The following is a 19,796-nucleotide window of genomic DNA, read 5'->3' on the forward strand; positions in this document are numbered from 1 at the left end:
TCATATTTTTATTTTGTTGTCATGTAAGTACATTTAAATTCAACTCAACATTATTGGATTGAATGCTGGAATACTGTATATTATGATAGTATTTATTTCTTTTTGACTCTATATACAGTAGACCCTTGAGTTACGAACCATTTTAATTTTTATTGCTATATTCGGTTACAGTTTGTTCATAAAATCCTACACCCAAGAGCAGGGATGCCTGAAAACTCAGCTTGCCTGAAAACTCAGCTTTACTGAAATATGGCAACCCACACGGCAATCTGGCAACCCGGCCTGCCTGTCTGCTTTGCTTTACAGCTTCAGGGCAAACTGAGGCGCTTCGGAAAAGCGACATGGCTGCTGGTGGATCATACACTATAGTGGAATATTTGGGGGGTGACGGTGGGCACCGGTGTGGTTATTGTAAAAGCGAAAATGGCAACTTGTCAGACGGTGAGTGCCGGTGTCACTTTTACACTGTTTTTACTGCTAGCAACATTATTGGGTGCGAGCCTGACACTGTCACTGCTGTGGGTAATCAGATGACAGTGATAGTAGGTGGCTAACTCGGCTTTCATACTGGCTTGCTTTGTCATTCATTTAATTTGCTGAACACCAGTGTAATACAAATCAAGCCTTTATTTCTCAACCGAGTATTATTTTGTTTAGCGTAGGCTAAGTTCACTTCTTTAGTTTTGCACTAGCGGTGGCTGGTAGCGCACATTAGCCAGCTAGCTAACATCATCACAGGTTGAACTCTTGACAGTTTGTGTGTTTGTGATAAACCTGCAAGGCTTAAATAAAGGCAATGACTTGACTAGAAACATTGAGTTAAAGTATTATATTAAACAATTATTTGTGAATTGTGAACATCTTAGTGTGTTGTTTAAGTCCCTTTAGCTAATAAAGGTTGCTTGTCAGTGAGGTTTAGATTGTGCTTTAGAGGTTTACCAACGCTCCATTGTGCTTAAGTAATATTTTATTATGCTCTCACGAGCCCAGGTAGTCACTCATACCTCAGCGTGCTAACAAATCGTACAAACAGTTAAAATAGTTTATAAAAACAAACACACCTGCTATCCCTGATCAAATTAGGTTTGCATCCTGCTTTCGTTATTTGTTCCACCATTATAGTCTCAATCACCAGGTGCAGCTTTAACTACTCAGTTCTCATCATGGTCTTAGCCACATACTGGGCTATGAAAGATTGAAAAGTGAAACTTGTTGACTGCTTTGTTTATTTTACATCAAGAGTTCAAATACAGTTTTCTAAACAAATGTAGGAAAAAAGTTACTAATGAAAATTTCATGCTGTTCTTCAATGGTTAGGACCCCCACAGGACCACCACAGAGTAGGTATTATTTAGGTGGTGGATCATTCAGAGCACTGCAGTGACAATGACATGGTGGTGGTGTGTTAGTGTGTGTTGTGCTGGTATGAGTGAATTAGACACAGCAGTGCTAATGGAGTTTTTAAACACCTCTGTCACTGCTAGAATATTCCATCAACCAAAAATATCCAGCCAACAGCGCCCCATGGGCAGCGTCCTGTGACCACAGATGAAGGTCTATCTAAAAGATGACCAACTCAAACAGCAGCAATAGATGAGCGATCGTCTCTGACTTTACATCTACAAGGTGGACCAACTAGGTAGGAGTGTCTAATAGAGTGGACAGTGAGTGGACACGGTATTTAAAAACTTTAGCAGCACTGCTGTGTCTGATCCACTCATACCAGCACAACACACACTAACACACCACCACCATGTCATTGTGCTGAGAATGATCCACCACCTAAATAATACCTGCTCTGTGGTGGTCCTGTGGGGGTCCTGACCATTTAAGAACAGGGTGAAAGCAGACTAAAAAATTATGTAGAGCAATATATGGACTACAGTCAGTTATTGTAGAACTGCAAAGTGCTTCTATATGGTAAGTGAAGCTGATAAAATGGACAGTGAGTGTAGAAACAAAGGTGGTTTTAATGTTATGGCTGATCAGTGTATATGTGTGATAAAATTAAATCAGCTTCCACAAGATTCATCAAGGACAGAAATAAATAGGCTTGGATTTGTCTAGTCTATTACTCTAGGCAATTACTTTTTCAAACAGGGCCAGTTGGGTGTGGATATCAGTTTTATGTGATCTTATTAATGTAATTGGTTGGCACAGTGACTCAGTGGGTAGCACCGTCACCTCACAGCAAGAACGTCCTGGGACCGAGTCTTTCTGTGTGAAGTTTGCATGTTCTCCCCATGTCTGTGTGGGTTTTCTCCAGAAGCTCCAGTTTCCTCTCACAGTACAAAGACATGCAAGTGAGATGAATTGAAGATACAAAATTGTCCATGACTGTTTATGACATTAAACTTGAACTGATAAATCTTGTGTAACCATTAACTACCTGTCCACCAAAATGTGTAAAACATGAAGTTAAAATCTGAATAAATAAATAAATGTTAATATAATTAAATATATGTAGTCAACAGGGAAAACAATAATATACAAACTACAATTATATTTACTGTTGCAATAAAAAAATTTAACCCTCACCTTTAAAGGTGTTATGATGATGTTTATTAACTTAAATGAAAATATACTGTAAACAGTAAAAGTGTCTGTAAACAGAGAACATAAGTTGACAATTTTAAATTTAAAATATAGTCTCAAGCAGGGTTGGGCGGTATGACGGGATACCGCGGTATTTAAAAATGTTGACGGTATTTAAAAAAAAATGTGAAGCGCCAAATTTCTGCTTCAGGTTTACCTTAAAAACGGAGACTTTAGGACATTCGGGCATCCACAGTAAGGGAGGGGTGGGAGGGGTAGGCGGTTGGAGCTCACTGATTGGTTGTGGAGGTGCTCACTGAGGCGATAACACAAAAACTAGTGCGCGCTCTACATAGACGCGTTTTACGTCATCCTATGCGCGCTCCCGAGAAGGAGGCTGTTTGAAACCTTAGATGCCTTAATAAGCTGTAGTTCGGTATCTTAATGAGGCTGAAGTTAGTTACTTATTCGCGGCTTCCGATTCGTTTGGTTACTTATTCGCAGCTTCTTATTTAGCGGCTGAAGTTGGTTCCTTATTCATAAAGGGAGCGTTCGCCATGGATATTTGCTGCACACTTTATATTTTACCGACATAAATCAACTAAATGAAGACGTGAACATAATTTTTTTGGCTGATTCTCATCGTGATATTGTCAATGTAAAAATTAGGGGTATAACGATACACTCTGCTCACGATTCGATTCGATTCACGATACTGAGCTCACGATTTGATTTTCTCATGATTTTTTTTTTAAGTGTAAACAGTGCAAAACAATGCACATTTTCTTGTACATTTTTTAAACAAAAAAAAAACTTCAGTCCCTTGCAATTAAAGGTAATTACCAAGAACAGAGTACTTTACTGTAACCTAACAGGTTTACCAAATTTAAGTTACTTATTGCCATCTTAAATTGAAAATCAAAGTAATCAAACAAGCTCATTGAGCTGAGCTGAGTCTTTAAACAAATTTTCTTTGTTGCTTGAACTAATGTATTAACAAATTACATGTAAAATGAATTACTAATGTAAAAAAAAAACATTGTATCAAATGTTTATTATTTAAATGGCTTTATTTATATACTCAACATGGAACAGAGTGCTACAACAATAAATTATAAAATACAAAAACAAAGATCCATCTCAATTAGACCAAAAGGTCTGATTGTGTATATTACTTGTTAATTTGCATCTAGTGAAAGAACACATCAACAAAGCATCACTCAACAAAATATAAATGAAAATGTGCAAAAGAAAAAGCAGCATCCAGGTGACAGTATTTGTAAGTATTTAGTGAAGATTGGCATTCAGAAAAACCAAGCAGCTCATCTTTGAGGGGTTGATCCTGTTTCTCCTTTCTGTTATGATCTGCCCTGTTTTGGAAAAGATTCTCTCTGAGGGGACAGATGTTGCTACAATACACAGTGACATGTATAAGATGTGGGTCTCAGTGGGTCTGAACTTCTCTGTTAAAGTGGTTCCTCGTGTCCAAACATTACTGTTTCCTGTCACTCATTTTCCTCACCTTTCCAGCGTGTAATGTCTGGCTACGTAAAGCGCAATGTAAAACTTCATCAAGTGCTCTCTCTCTCTCTCTCTCTCTCACTCCCTCCTGTTCATGTGCACGCTGTCCGTGTGTGTGTGTGTGTGTGTGTGTGTGTGTGTGTGTGTGTGTGTGTGTGTGTGTGTATCCCCGCCCCTCCTGCTCAGTGTAAACCAGAGCGGTAGAGAGAACAGAGTGAGAAACAGAGTGGCGACACTCCCATAGGGAACCGTTGGAAAGGGGGCGGGACATATTTTCTGTGCAGCTTCCGGGTTGTGGAGCTCTGTATAGTTCCAAATGTCCCATAGAGCCCCATTCATTTTTACTACTTATCAAACATTTTTAGCTGTTTGTTGCTTTGTTTAAAAAAAATAATGAATTTAATGTCATTAATATACTTAATACTGTTATTGTTTAGCATTTGCTCAGCACTAAATGTTACATGTTTATCTTAATTAATAGGTATAACTGAATTTAGCTTAGTCAGCTAAGCTAAATTATTGACACTAGAGTCTTTTCACCTAAAATTGATTAATTAAAAGTTGATTAATCAAGAGTCTTGTTACAGAAATGATAATAAAACATCAGAGCCATAATAAATCATGCTACTTTTACTTTCATACTTAAGTACATTTGAAGGTAAATTTAGTTTAGTACTTTAGTGGAGGTATTTTTACTTTTACTACTACTTTTACTGGAGTAATATTTTACCTTGGATATCTCTACTTCAACTCAGCTACATGGTTTGTGTACCTTGTCCACCACATACATTAGACAAAATGAACTAGTGCATATTAATTATGAATTAATTCATGTATTACATGTAGAAATAAATTATTACTTACTCATGAAATAGATGAATGAATGCTATGTCATGTACATGCACTATAATGTTAAAGGTGCGGTAGTGTGTTTATGAACCTGCTCATTTAGTGCAGGTAAACCTTATGAATCCAGCCACATGGCTTAGTGTTTAACCAAAATGATTATTATTATGAATCCTCAGGAAAGTGAAGGGAGATTAGTTTATGTAAAAAACAAAACATAAAAAACTGTTTAAACTACTTAATGATATCGCATTATGTAATGTATGCTAATATAATGTACTGTGTGTTAACAAGAACGACCTATTAAGTCATTATAAACATCAATTCTCCACTTCATATACCAAATTGACATTAAAGCAGATGCAGTAAATGTAAAGGCAGGTGAAAATACCCAGAAATTGTACAAATGTTTATTATTTACTGTTTAATATTTCATTTACTGCTGCCTGTCCCATATGAGAACATGACAGTGCTGGGTTTGTTTGGAACTATCGGAGGGTTACATGAACCACGTGACCGTGTGGCGGCGAGATCAAGGAGTGTCGCAACTCTCTCTATCTACGGCTCTATCTACGGCTCTGGTGTAAACACACAAACGTCACCACGCATCTTGACCAATCACGTGCGGCTTTAACGGAAAAAAAACCCCGGAAAAAAAACCGAATCGGCTCCAGATCCTGCCGTTCATTTTAAAGAGCCGACTCTTAGAGCCGGTTTGTTCGCGACCGACCCATCACTAATAAATTACAGAACGCACGTGCACTCGTACAATTGCGCAGATGTCCACGATGCACATCGCTACATTTTTGCATTGCGATGCATCGTGAAACGATGTATCGTTACACCCCTAGTAAAAATGTGATTCAAATATAATTAAAATATTTACTTTGTAAAATATTTTTTCAATTCATTCTTTTAGGCTGCATTTCCACTGTAAGGAAAACCTATTTTTATTCAGAAGCATACTGGTGGCATAATTCATGTCGGGCCAGACAAATAACAAATCCATCATACAGAACTGGTCCCTCTTTGTAAGAAAAAGTTGATTTTAGACTGGCCCAAGTTCATTCTATACCTAAAATCTAACTGCCAACATGGCACACTCAGCAATGGTGCACATGAAAATTGATTCAAAGGGGCAATTTCAGAAGCATACTGGTGGCATAATTCAAGTCGGGCCAGACAAATAACAAATCCATTATACAGAACTGGTCCCTCTCTGTAAGAAAATGTTGATTTTAGCCTGGCCCAGGATCATTTTCTAACTAAAATCGAACTGGCAACATGGCACACTCAGCAATGGTGCACATGTAAATTTATTCAAAGAGAAAACAAATTAGACAACCAAGTTAACAAAAAAGAAGAATTCTCTCCCTGTAAGCAATTTTTAAATTTTATTACTTGAGAGATATTAAGAAGTTGCAATCTTTGCCACTGTCTCCTGGGGGCCCTTCACTATACAGCCTACTTGTTCATGTGACGAACGCAAGTCGCCTATGCGTTAAACAGCTTTTAATGAGCAGAACCACGAACAAATATGGACTAGTGAACACTGACTAGCAGTAATTTAAAAATAGGCACAAATGTAGACCACAACAATAACCAGTACAAACAAACACAAACGGAAACCACCACAGTAAGTAGCAAAAGAAAAAACAGGATAGAGGAGTAGGCCTATTTGGACACACAGGTAAAGTGAAGAGCGCTAACAACGGGGCGTGGCAACGAGGGCAACAGAGTGTAAACACACAGCACACGGGGACATACTGGCAGAAGAAAGCAAAAATATAAAGTCTTGTGCACTTTTAGACATTTCAAACAGTGTTGCCAGTAAGTTACTGTAGTTCAAATTTACAGTACCATAACTGTATTTTACTTTTTCAGTAACTTGATCTTACTGTAATTGCATTTTACAGTAACATCACAGTAAAAACTTAGGTTAACTGTACAGTACTGTAATTATTTGTTAAATTCTTATTATTTAATTCAAATTTTAGAAACTGTAAATTATACTTATTTTAATTATATCTTACACAATACTACTATTTAATCCACACAGACACAATTGTTGCAAGATATAAAATTGTTAATTTAAAGCACTGCAAATGCTTAAAGCACTTCAACAAAAACGCACAAAAATACAGAATTTCCTTAAAAATATTCTTACTTTAATCCATGCAACTTTCAAAATGCATTTAAAACACATTTAAAATAACACAATGTACATTACTTAACATGTACAAAATTCATGTTAATTCATACATTTCAGATAATGTCAGCACAAATTTGTATTTTAAACAGTACTGTAGAATTTATAGAACAGTAAAACAAGATTTTTGTACAGGGAAAAACCTGATCGTGACGGACTTATTGTTTGTCTGTCTATGCATGAATAATGCCTTCAGTATAGCTTTTAAACGTCTTTAAAATACAATCTTAAATTGCACTAGATGTAGCATGTTGCCAGTTAATTTTAATCAATTTACATGTGCACCATTGCTGAGTGTGCCATGTTGGCAGTTAGAGTTTAGGTATAGAATGAACTTGGGCCAGTCTAAAATCAACTTTTTCTTACAGAGAGGGACCAGTTCTGTATGATGGATTTGTTGTCTGGCCCGACATGAATTATGCCACCAGTATGCTTCTGAATAAAAATAGGTTTTCCTTACAGTGGAAATGCAGCCTAAAAGAATGAATTGAAAAAAATATTTTACAAAGTAAATATTTTAATTATATTTGAATCACATTTTTACATTGACAATATCACGATGAGAATCAGCCAAACAAATTATGTTCACGTCTTCATTTAGTTGATTTATGTCGTTAAAATATAAAGTGTGCAGCAAATATCCATGGCGAACGCTCCCTTTATGAATAAGGAACCAACTTCAGCCGCTAAATAAGAAGCCGCGAATAAGTAACTAACTTCAGCCTCGTGGTATCTTAACATTTCAAGAACGAGTGAGCATCGGAAGTGTCCTTGGCTTAAAACATGGCTGACGGTGCGGAGAAACGGAATTATTTTCAAACGTAAATAAATGATTATTGATGATTATTGAACTTGTATAAACTTGCACGTGTTTTTATTTGCAAAATCGAGCTTGTGAGTTGACATTGGTTTGAATGGCAAAATGCTAACTGTTAGCGTAGTATAAGACAGCCCCGATATTAATATCAATGATGAACGATCACGAACATTTTGCTACCTTGCCTTAAATGTAGGCATAATTCAAACAACACTTAAATGAGAAAAAAGATTTATTTTAAAAGGAAACTACAGGAAAGAGACAGACTGGTTGCATTGCAATAAGTTTCATAAAAATCCTCTCTTGTGCAGAGATGTGTTTGTGCCTGTGTTTGTTTTTGCTTTAAAACATACACGCCATGAACCAATCAGATTTAACATCATTAAACGAGTTTTTTCTTAATTATTTGTCATAATACTACTAGCGCAATCTTTATCTCTGTGTATGTGTGTGTGTCGCTCCCCGTGATAACTGCGCAGTTCTAATCGGCTGTATTTCACCCACTCCGCTTCGCATGAGTAGACGGAATTAATCAGTCATTATAAAATAAAAATATATGTAGAGAACTCCCTAGCTTTTCGAACACACCCTATCGGCCTTTCCCAAACCGTTCCCTCCTCACTAACACTCCACTACAGGGTGACACTCTATATGAAGTCACACTCTGTGCTGTGAAGGGTGCTTCCGATTAAGGGGAGGGTCTAAATTCAGGAGTCAACTTTGGGACGCCCTCTTTGCTTTCGAGCGGAAGAAGGAAGCTGCCGTCACCATGGCTACAGATAGACGCTTTTCTCGCCTTGCTATCATGTCTTGCGCTCTGTTATCATTTCAGCATCTCTAAGCAGGAATACGAGCTCAGGAGACGCAAGCACCTGCTACTTTATAACTAGTACAAATGTATAATTATGTTTTAATTCTCCAAAAAATGGTGTTAAATATGATAATAATGTTAGTGATTAGGGATGTCCCGATCACGTTTTTTTGTTCCCGATACCGATCCCGATTATTAATTTTGATCCCGATCCGATACCGATTCTCAAACCGATACTTGTATTTGCTAGATATTGTCTAGATAAGAACTAGATAATACTGTTCACACAGTGCACACTTCAAGTACATTACAGTTATTCAAATTAATCCAATGTATATGTTTAACAACTAAATAGCTCTGCAGTGCTGAAGGGGAAAATGCTGCATCCAAACTATTGCTTAATGTTTTTGTATTTTTACAAAATCAATCAAAATGAGTGAGATAATTACAGTTTTACTTTAAACTTTACATTCAAAGAAAAAAATCTGTTTAATGCAGTGATACACTAAAAATGAACAGAAATCTGTGTAGCAGCTTAACTTGAATATAAGAAAAAAAGTTACTTAAAAGCATTACAGTAAAACCTGAATACCAAAATAAAATGGAAAGGCTCTTTTGTTATGAAGGAAAGCCAGTTCTTAAAGTGCTTGTATTGTGACAGTGGTTTGATGGACGTTTGTACACGAAGTGAGTGTGTTTTTACCCTTTAGGCCTTCCATAGAACATGAAATAGCATGCTTGACTCAACTGTCGGCTACTGTCGAAAAAAATGCCTTGATCTTTGAGATCGGATCGGGACATCCCTATTAGTGATAGTATTGTTGGGGTACAATAATTTTGCCATTTATGAAGTTTAAATTCACCAATCACACATTCCATTACTTTCTTTAAAAAGACTGAAGAAGACTAAATTTGCCCTAACACCTTATGAGGAAACCTAATATCATATTTTACTGAAAATGATGTCGGAACCTACATGTGTAAGGTGTTTCATCTATTCTCCTTTCTTAGCTGCACTTCCGTGGAGTGTGGTGGTTGAGTGTGCACTCGCTGTTGGAGGGTTGTATAGTGCACTCCCCCTCCGTCCTAATTACTTTGGGACAGCCCTTAATGTGGCGAGCACTCCACGTGAACGCGCAAACGGAGGCGGAGTGGAGAGGCGGAGTGAGTAGGGAGCGGATTGGGATTGGGGGTATATAACAGCTCCCAGAGGCGCGACTCGGGTTCCTTTAGTTCATTTCAAAGAGCCGTTCAATAGAATCGGATCGTTCGCGAATGACCCATCACTAACAGACAGACACGCCCCCTACGCGCCTACGCGGTAATACCGTATACCGCGGTATTTTTTGAAGACGGTATGACGGTATGAAAATCGGCAATATCGCCCAACCCTAGTCTCAAGTGGCGATGTCCAGGGTCCACGCACAAATTTGCCCAGTGTGGCTCAATACATGAGTATGGGACCATTTCTGAAGGAGGATAGGACACAGAAGCACTATGTTTGTGTAACATTATCTAACACTGCAGTAACCTCAAAAACCTCATTTGCTATGTGCCTCTTGAAGTTTGGTGACAATTGGTGTAGTGCTTTCTGTGTTAGAGTAGTATATGTGTGCTTGATGCTTGGCTTGATCCACCCGTTTTTGATTGGCATCTGGCAGTGACACTGTATAGGATTTCTTGAGCACCTGATTAGTGGGAGGGATTGCCTGTTGATCAAGTCTCATGTTTGTACGACTTGCAATTTTGTATGTGCATTTTGTTTCATCTGAGAAAGACAATAATAAAAAAGAAGAAGATACCTTTGTGCCTAACTGTGGGGATAGTATTCTTCTGGTCTTAAGCCTTGCCTTTTATGCGCCAGATGAACCACTGATCCATATGGCTAATCCAATTCTCGTTTTGATTTGTCACTCCACTGTGTACCAGAACTCTGCATTTCTTTCTGAAGAGTTCCAGTCGACCCTTTCTGTGCTTCTTGGTCAAGACTATCATCCTTCCATCCTTCCATCCATCTTTCTCATCTTTGTCATGTATCTAATCCATCTGTCATAATGCTGGGTTTGTGTGATGTAATAAAATGAGACCAGGATGAATAATTTTGTTTAATGCTGATACATTATGTGAATCCTGTGGTCTTTATCAGTTAGTTTTATGTTTCCATTCTCTGCTTTTTTCACTCTCAACTTGCATATGTTTTAGGTGAGGCTGCTGGGGTAGTGGTGAATCTAGAGGGGGCCACAGCCCCGGCAGCCTAACGTCCCTGCTTCAGAACACTTTTGTCACATAACTCATGCTGTTGCCTTAATGAAACCTGATACTCTTATTACACAAGGGGAAAGCCATTTATCAATTCTATTCAGTTATTTAGGCCTGACCTTATCACAAATGGACTGAAAGACAGTGGAAACAGATCCACATGTGCAGAGGATAACACAGAGACTCCACACATTGCAGTTTTAATGCCAAATAGTTTCACCAGTTAATCAGGTTTAATCGTATGGTCACAACATTGATTTAGTATGTATCTTAGTATTTTACAGTCCAACTGCTGTTATGTGCCGATTTTATGTTTAACACAGTCACAAAAGTATGTGCTTTGTATTACAGGAATATTATAAGTCACAATAGAAGTACTTTTTATTAAAAATGATGACTAGAGTAGTATTTTCTGCTTTTTGTGGGATGTTTGAGAACTAAAGTATAATAACTGGGATGAGTTCATGTGCCGTTTAATAACGTTAGTTGTAGTCCTGTGGGAATTCAGTTTCACTTTTCTCTACAGTCCCTTCCGGTTTCTCTGTTTGCAAAACAGCTGTTATAATCTTTACTGTGGTATTAAACAGTACAGACAAATCTTCATCAATAGTTACAGTTTAATTTTAGTGCTTTGATTTTGAAATCTTTTTTAGTTGAGCCATTGTTTGTTTGTTTATTTGGATTTTAACGTCGTTTTACTCTTTGGTAATTCATGACAGTCAGTAGTTACTCATTACACAAGATTCATTAGTTCACAAGGTCCTATCGAACACAGTCATGGACAATTTTGTATCTCCAATTCACCTCACTTGCATGTCTTTGGACTGTGGGAGGAAACCAGAGCACCCGAAGGAAACCCATGCAAACACGGGGAGAACATGCTCCAACTCCACACAGAAAGGACCCGGACCGCCCCACCTGGGGATCGAACCCAGGACCTTTTTACTGTGAGGCGACAGTGCTACAGTTGAGCCATTGCTGATGTTTGCTTGACCAAATTCCCAGCTTAGCAGTACATTTCATACTGTATTATACCTGGTTTTGGATAAAAGTGTCTGCTAAGGTGCATGTTAAAATGTTTAATCCTGCACGGATGTAGATTATGTGAAGGTTATTTTATTTATTGAAAGTAGATGTGCCTCCAAATAAACTGGAACACAACACGTACAGGATTTTAAAAGTATCTGAGCTCTTCTGGGAACAGCCACACTGTTTTAAAAGCAGATATTACAAAGTGTTACAATTTTTAATGTTTAAAAAGCATGTAATACAAAGTGTTACACTTTTCTTTGCCATTGCATTATGTAGCCTATTTATAAATCATTTCTTAGCCATTGTTTTAATACTGAACTGAATATTAAACCACTCAAGCACCTGAATTTATTTTTAATCTTGTTTTTTTTTTAACTCTTTTAATTTTTAGCTTGTTATTTGTATGCAGGTATGTGGGCCCATTCAATGACAGTTCAGGACTACCAAGATCTCATCGACAGAGGATGGAGAAGGTATGTCATCATGCTTGTATTTCTTTATATTTAGCCGAAATAGTCCATAATTAGTACATTACCAGTGATATCACTGTTTATATAAGTTGGTATAATAGAGTGCGATTTGGGTCACTATTTGTTTTCTGTATTTTTACATGAGACAATAGCTGTGTAACTGTAAATCTAGAGCTTGGGTTTAGTATAAATGAAATATTTCTCACTTGAATGATGCAGCTAATAAACAAAGAAAAGTGAAAGATCTGGTATTTTAGAGTAGCAATATATTTTGTTAATGTCACAAATATTCTACATCTGTGTACGTTTGCTGATTTTTAAATCTATTGATAATATAATCTGTGTGATCTAAATTTGGGTTACAAAATACTTTCAGCATTGAGAACTTAATGAGGGCCCTTAATGTTTTTTGGCTGTATAGTGTTATACATATAACACTACCCAGAAATGTTCGTAGTGTGTTGCAACCATGGTGAAAACCAGGGAGCTGCCACAAAAGCGGAGAGAGGCGATCATATTATTTCACTAAAAGAGCAATGAAATTATTATAGGTATAAGATGATTTTCAAGACCTTCAACAGAACTAATAGACACCATTGGGAGTTTTGTTTGGAAGTTCCAATTTGTGGTGCAGTGTCAAACGTGTCAGTGGCAACCCAGGACTTTATGGCTGAACTCCACAGTTCTCACCACTCTTTACCAAGAGGCTCAGAAAGGACCAACTGGAATATAACAGGAGGCCTTCAGATGTCTGGGATTCAGATCTATGAAGTGATTATTCAAAACTGTATTTCTCTGGCTGTATGACAATGTGTGATGTCCAGACACATCAGAGAGGCTTATGACCAGAAGAATACTATCCACATGGTCAAGCATGGGAGCGGATCAGTAATGTGGGAATATATTTCTGCAGCAGGAAGTGACAATATTGACCACATGACTTTCATCATGGATTCACAGAAAAATCAAGGCATACTGAGAAGAAATGTTATGCCTTCTGTGGTGAGATTAAAACTGTGGGGATATTTGGACTTTTCAGCAAGACAGTGATCCCAAGCACATTTTCAATCAGTCCTTAAATTTCGTTGAGGGACTTTTTCAGTTTCCAAATTTTAATTCAAAGTTTTGTTGTATATTGTCATTCAGTTCTATTATATCTTTTAAGGTGATGTGACACATTTGTGACATTGTTACAATTAGAGAAGAAGACATTAAGAAGTAGGGATGCATCAATAACATTTTTCTGAGTCAAAGAACATGTTCTTTTGTAGTAACTGATACCTACTAAGAATTAAGCAATTAGGAACATTATGGAGTAGTGTAGTTTTTGTAAAATAGTGCAGTGTAACAGTTAAATTGTTTCTTTGGGTACTCAGTGAACTGAAACCAACATAAAACCAACACAGAACAGAATGAATTTATTTGAACATTTACTGTTTAGTTTAGATTTACCCACATATGCATTTATCAGGTTACGTGTAGGAAGATACTAAAGTACCTTAGGTGTTGGTTTTGGAGTCTTGTTTAACCCCCCTGTAAGGTTATGGATCTCTTTGGTAAAGTGTGAGAATGCAAGTTTTGTTATGACTGTTCCTGTGTGCAAACTCCACTCACATTAGGGCAAGCCGTAGCCTAGTGGTTAAGGCACAGGTTGCTGGTTCAAGCCCCACCACTGCTAGGTTGCTGCTGTTGGGCCCTTGAGCAAGGCCCTTAACCCTCAGTTGCTCAGACTGTATACTGTAACTTTAATGTAAGTCGCTTTGGATAAAGGCGTCTGTTAAATGCTGAAAATGTAAAATGTAAATTAAGTGGACACTCAGTAGGGGAGGGGCAAAACATACACTATATTGCCAAAAAGTATTCGCTCGTCTGCCTTCATTTTGCCCCCTCCACCAAACTTTACACCATTCTCCTGGCAATCGCCAAACCCAGACTCGTCCATCGGACCGCCAGACGGAGAAGCATGATTCGCCACTCCAGAGAACACGTCTCCACTGCTCTAGAGTCCAGTGGTGGCGTGCTTTACACCACTGCATCCGCGGTTTGCATTGCACTTGGTGATGTAAGACTTGGATGCAGCAGCTCGGCCATGGAAACCCATTCCATGAAGCTCTCTACACACTGTTCTTGAGCTAATCTGAAGGCCACATGAAGTTTGGAGGTCTGTAGCGATTTACTCTGCAGAAAGTTGGCGACCTCTGCGCACTATGGGCCTCAGCATTTTATGTGGCTCTACCACTTCGTGGCTGAGTTGCTGTCGTTCCCTATCGCTTCCACTTTGTTATAATACCACTGACAGTTGACTGTGGAATATTTAGTAGTGAGGAAATTTCACGACTGGACTTTACACTGTGCTCCGTGTTCATATTGGTAATATTGTTGTTTTGTTATTTTGTTCATTTCTGGTTTAAAAACAGGGCTTAAATAAAGTTTATTTTCAATATAAATCCTAGGGGTGTAACGATACACTCTGCTCACGATTCGATTCGATTCACGATGCTGAGTTCACGATTCGATTTTCTCACGATTTTTTCTGTGTAAACAGTGCACATTTTATTTTTTTTTAAGCAAAAAAATACTTCAGTCCCCTGCAATTTAAAGGTAATTACCAAGAACAGAGTACTTTACTGTAACCTACTAACAGGTTTACCAAATTTAAATTACTTATCGCCATCTTAAATTGAAAATCTAAGTAATCAAACAAGCTCATTGAGCTGAGCTGAGTCTTTAAACAGATTTTTTTTGTTGTTTAAACTAATTTATTACCAAATTACATGTAAAATGAATTACTAATGTAAAAAAACATTTTATTAAATGTTTATTATTTAAATGGCTTTATTTATATACTTAACGTGGAACAGAGTGCCACAACAATAAATTATAAAATACAAAAAAGACCCATCTCAATTAGACAAAGAGGTCTGATTGTGTATATTATTTGTAAATTTGCATCTACAGTGGAACAACACAACATCAACAAAATATAAATGAAAATGTGCAAAAGAAAAAGCAGCATCCAGGTGACAGTATTTGTAAGTATTTAGTGAAGATTAGCATTCAGAAAAACCAAGCAGCTCATCTTTGAGGGGTTGATCCTGTTTCTCCTTTCTGTTATGATCTGCCCTGTTAAAATAGATTATGTCTGAGGGGACAGATGTTGCTACAGTACACAGTGACATGTATAAGATGTGGGTAGACTGAACACTTGGTCTCCCATCAGCTCAGTTGGTCTGAACTTCTCTGTAAAAGGGGCTTCTCGTGTCCAAACTTTACTGTTTCCTGTCACTCATTTTCCTCACCTTTCCAGCGTGTAATGTCTACGTAAAGCGCTGAGTTCTCTCTCTCTCTCTCTCTCTCTCTCTCTCTCTCTCTCTCTCTCTCTCTCTCTCTCTCTCTCTCTCTCCCTCCCTCCCTCTCCCTCTCCCTCTCCCTCTCCCCTCCTGTTCGTGTGCACGCTGTCTGTGTGTGTTATAAATTAGGACACCATGAAATTGAGCACACTAAAGATTATACTTACCTCGGACTAAACATCAGTTCCACAGGAAACTTTAATCAGGCAGTAAATGAACTGAGAGAAAAAGCTCGCAGGGCCTTCTACGCCATAAAACGTCAAACATTCGTAGAAATTCCGATTAGAATTTGGCTTAAAATTTTTGAACCGATTGCTCTATATGGCAGTGAAGTTTGGGGTTCGCTTACACACCATCAATTCCGTAATTGGGACAAACATCCATTAGAGACCCTGCACACAGAGTTCTGTAAAAGCATCCTAAAGGTGCATAGACACACCACGAACAATGCGTGCAGGGCAGAATTAGGCCGATTTCCACCAATTATCAACATACAGAGAAGAGCAATCAACTTCTGGAACCATCTAAATGAGAGCGACCCCCAATATTATCATTATAAAGCCCTGAAACACCAAGAGTTGAGCAAACATACCAGTCCCCTCATCCAACTGGTCCTGAGTCACTACACCCATACACCACTAACACACACAGATACACCACTAACACACACCGATACACCACTAACACACACAGACACTGTAATAACACACGCCGACACACCACTAACACACACTAACACACACTAACACAATAAAGACTCAGGAACAGGAGAAATCTGTAAACCCAATTAGAATAAACCAAATTACACAAAAACTCCGAACTAAATATCGGAATTATTGGGAAACTGAAACTAAAACTCAAAGTATAATGCAGTGTTATTTGGCCCTAAACAGACACTACAGTGCAGCAGATTATCTGAGCGCAGTATCCGACCCTAAATTAAGAAACACCCTGACGAGGTACAGACTGAGCGCACACGACCTGGCCGTGGAGACGGGGCGACACACCCGGTCCTGGCTGCCCCGGGAGGAGAGGTTGTGTCAGCACTGCACTCTCAGTACAGTAGAGACGGAGCTGCACTTCCTCACCCGGTGTACCAAGTACCACCACGTCCGCTCCCAATTCTTCCCTAAACTTAATAACATCATCCCCAACTTTACCTCCCTCCCAGACCCCGACAAATTGCCCCACCTACTGGGGGAGCACAGAGAGAGCTGCATACTAGCAGCACTCTATACACACACCTGTCACCAGGTGAGGGACAGTGGGTGACCATGTCTCATACACACATACACACATGCACACGCACAAACTGATCGTTTTTCTACCTCATTAATGTAAATATTATAATTTTTATTGTTATTATTTTTGCACTGTTTTTATTAATATTTTATTCTATTTTATAATATTTTTTGCACATGTAACTGTTCTGTATATTTTTGTTTTTTCTTATTTTTATTTTTATATTTCCCTGTAACTTGCTTTGGCAATACGAATGTCCTTATTTGTCATGCCAATAAAGCTTCTTTTGAGTTTGAGTTTGAGTGTGTGTCTGTAACCCCGCCCCTCCTGCTCAGTGTAAACACACAAACATCTGACCAATCACGTGCGGCTTTAACAGAAAAAAACCCCGGAAAAAAACATGAATCGGCTCCCAATGAGGAGCCGGATCCCGTCGTTCACTTTAAAGAGCCGACTCTTAGAGCCGTATTGTTCGCCACCGACCCATCACTAATAAATTACAGAACGCACGTGCACTCGTACAATCGCGAAGATGTCCACGATGCACATCGCTACATTTTTGCATTGCGATGCATCGTTACACCCCTAATAAATCCTCATGATTCATTTGTATTGATTTTAAGTGGGTCAATTTGACCCTTGAACAGAAGAGGTGTCTCGTGTTAAATTATAATCACTCCATAAAAAGAAAAAAATCCCAAATGTAAAATAATATTAAAAATATATCAATGACATGTTAAACTATTGTATTTAATATGTAGGTCTTTCAAATTTACATTTACAAAGTTTTAAAAGCATTTTTAATGCATTTTTTTTATTAAAAACAAATGAATTGTCCTTATTGAACCATGATCTGTGAGAGCTAAAGAACAAAATTGCACTAAATATTGATTGAAATAGTTAGTAATAGAGTTAATTATGAGATATAGACAATGATTATTGGGATTTTTTGGTTTCTGAAACTTTTGGATAATTAAACATGCCATCGTTGCTGTTCCTGAGAAACGAACATAACATGAGGGTTAAGAGTATGAGTACTAGTAAATGAGCACAGTATTGAGCAAATACCTGATACCAGTATTGGTACTGATGTATCCCTAATAAGTGTTAAAGTTTTCTTATTATTAACAAGCATTTTAACAACATGTATTTTTGTCTTTAGAAGTGGCAAGTATGTTTACAAGCCTGTCATGAACAAGACCTGCTGTCCACAATACACAATCAGGTAAAGAAAGAAATGAATCCTTTTTATGACGTGTAGAAAGCTTTCTGTAAGAGTAAATCTTGGTAAAGTTTCACAAATGCGTAGCTCATTTTATGTGTACCCAATTTTTCTTCTAATCTAAAAGTAGCCAGTTCCCCTACTTTTGCTAATTTCTGCCTGTCTTATCTTTTTTGGAATGGGATGCATGCATTAAATAAGAAACTACTATCTCAAGCCAAATGTGGTAGAAATGCTGGAGTGCAAATGCATCTTTTGCTGTCTGGCTGGGGCATCTGCGCTAGTGATTAATGATTTGTGGAATGCTCCAGCCAACAATATCGGAGCGTGTGTTGGAAGGGTGTGTGATAGTCTCAACCCTCCTTGGCCAGCACAGGAAGGTGATGAAGAGCAGTTTAAGACCAGGAACAAAAAACATCAGAAGCAGGTGATACTGTCAGAATTGCACAGAAAAGGTGCATTTACCAAAGGCTTAGCTGTTTATCAGCAAGGAGGTGTTGAAGTTGAAATTCATCCAACAGTATAAGAACAAAGTTATTCCATGCACAATTACAGGGAATTCTGGGATTTTTACCATTTACAGTCTGTAACATTATGCACAGAGATTTTTGACCCTTGAAATCTTTTAATTTAGGGGCCTATCTTTTAATTAAAGGCCAGCAATCATTATTGAATGCGTGTGACCTTTAGATCTCTTAGATGACACTTCATTAGAACCCGACATGCTTCACTAATGAATGCACTCACATGAACTCGAAATTAGATTCAAAAACCCTTGTGAGTAAACGCACTTTGTGACTGCATCCACAAATGAAAGTTATGACCCCATTATGCAAAGCAAGCGCCATTATTCAGCGACATTCACAAGCGTCACTGATTTCTCTGGTTTCAAGTTCATCGAAGACAGATAATGTGCAGTAGTTTAACAAACCCACTTTTGAATGGTTTTGGAAATAATAATGGATGTTTTCTCCTTGCCAAAGAGGAAAAGGGTCATTTTGGTTGTTACAAAGACAAAAGCCAGCATCTATCATAATATATGATATAAGGGTGTGTTGGTGCCAAATACATGGGTAAGTTGCACATCTGTAAAGGCACCATTAATACTGAGGGGTACATCTGCATTTTGGCGAAACATAAGCTTCCATATAGACAATATTTTCAGGGACGTCAGGACAGGAAGGGAAAAGCAGGATAGGGACCTCATAACTAAGTGGTCCCCAACCTATTTTGCAGCACGGACAGGTTTTATATAAAATATAATTTCACGGAGCAGGGGGGGTGGGAGGATTTAAAATAGAATAACTATAGAATGAAAAATCAGTGTGAATCCTAAGCTTTTTTTGTGATTGGAGTGATTGGAGACAATAACACCCAAAGAGTTTTGGAAATTTAATTGCTCTCTAATTATTTATTCTTTCTGTGCGGCCCGGTAATAAATGACCCACAGACCGGTACCTGTCTGCGGCCCAGTGGTTGGGC

The 19,796-nt window shown here is 38.1% G+C and overlaps 1 protein-coding gene across 4 annotated transcripts in view; it reads left to right on the forward strand.

Moving 5' to 3' along the window:
• Positions 1–341: 341 nt before the first annotated feature.
• The window catches only part of LOC134314392 (arginyl-tRNA--protein transferase 1), a 130,865-nt gene continuing 111,410 nt past the window's right edge, over positions 342–19,796 (forward strand). For 3 of the 4 annotated variants that reach the window (XM_062994976.1, XM_062994978.1, XM_062994979.1), the window contains exons 1-3: positions 342–441; positions 12,440–12,503; positions 18,255–18,317. In XM_062994976.1, coding sequence (XP_062851046.1) covers positions 342–441; positions 12,440–12,503; positions 18,255–18,317 — 227 coding nt within the window. Of the gene's footprint in view, positions 442–8,801; positions 8,826–12,439; positions 12,504–18,254; positions 18,318–19,796 lie in introns of those variants that run through there. The other variant, XM_062994977.1, reaches the window with a different exon arrangement.

The sequence above is a fragment of the Trichomycterus rosablanca genome, chromosome 5 (assembly GCF_030014385.1).
Source record: "Trichomycterus rosablanca isolate fTriRos1 chromosome 5, fTriRos1.hap1, whole genome shotgun sequence".
NCBI classification, from domain to species: Eukaryota; Metazoa; Chordata; class Actinopteri; order Siluriformes; family Trichomycteridae; genus Trichomycterus; species Trichomycterus rosablanca.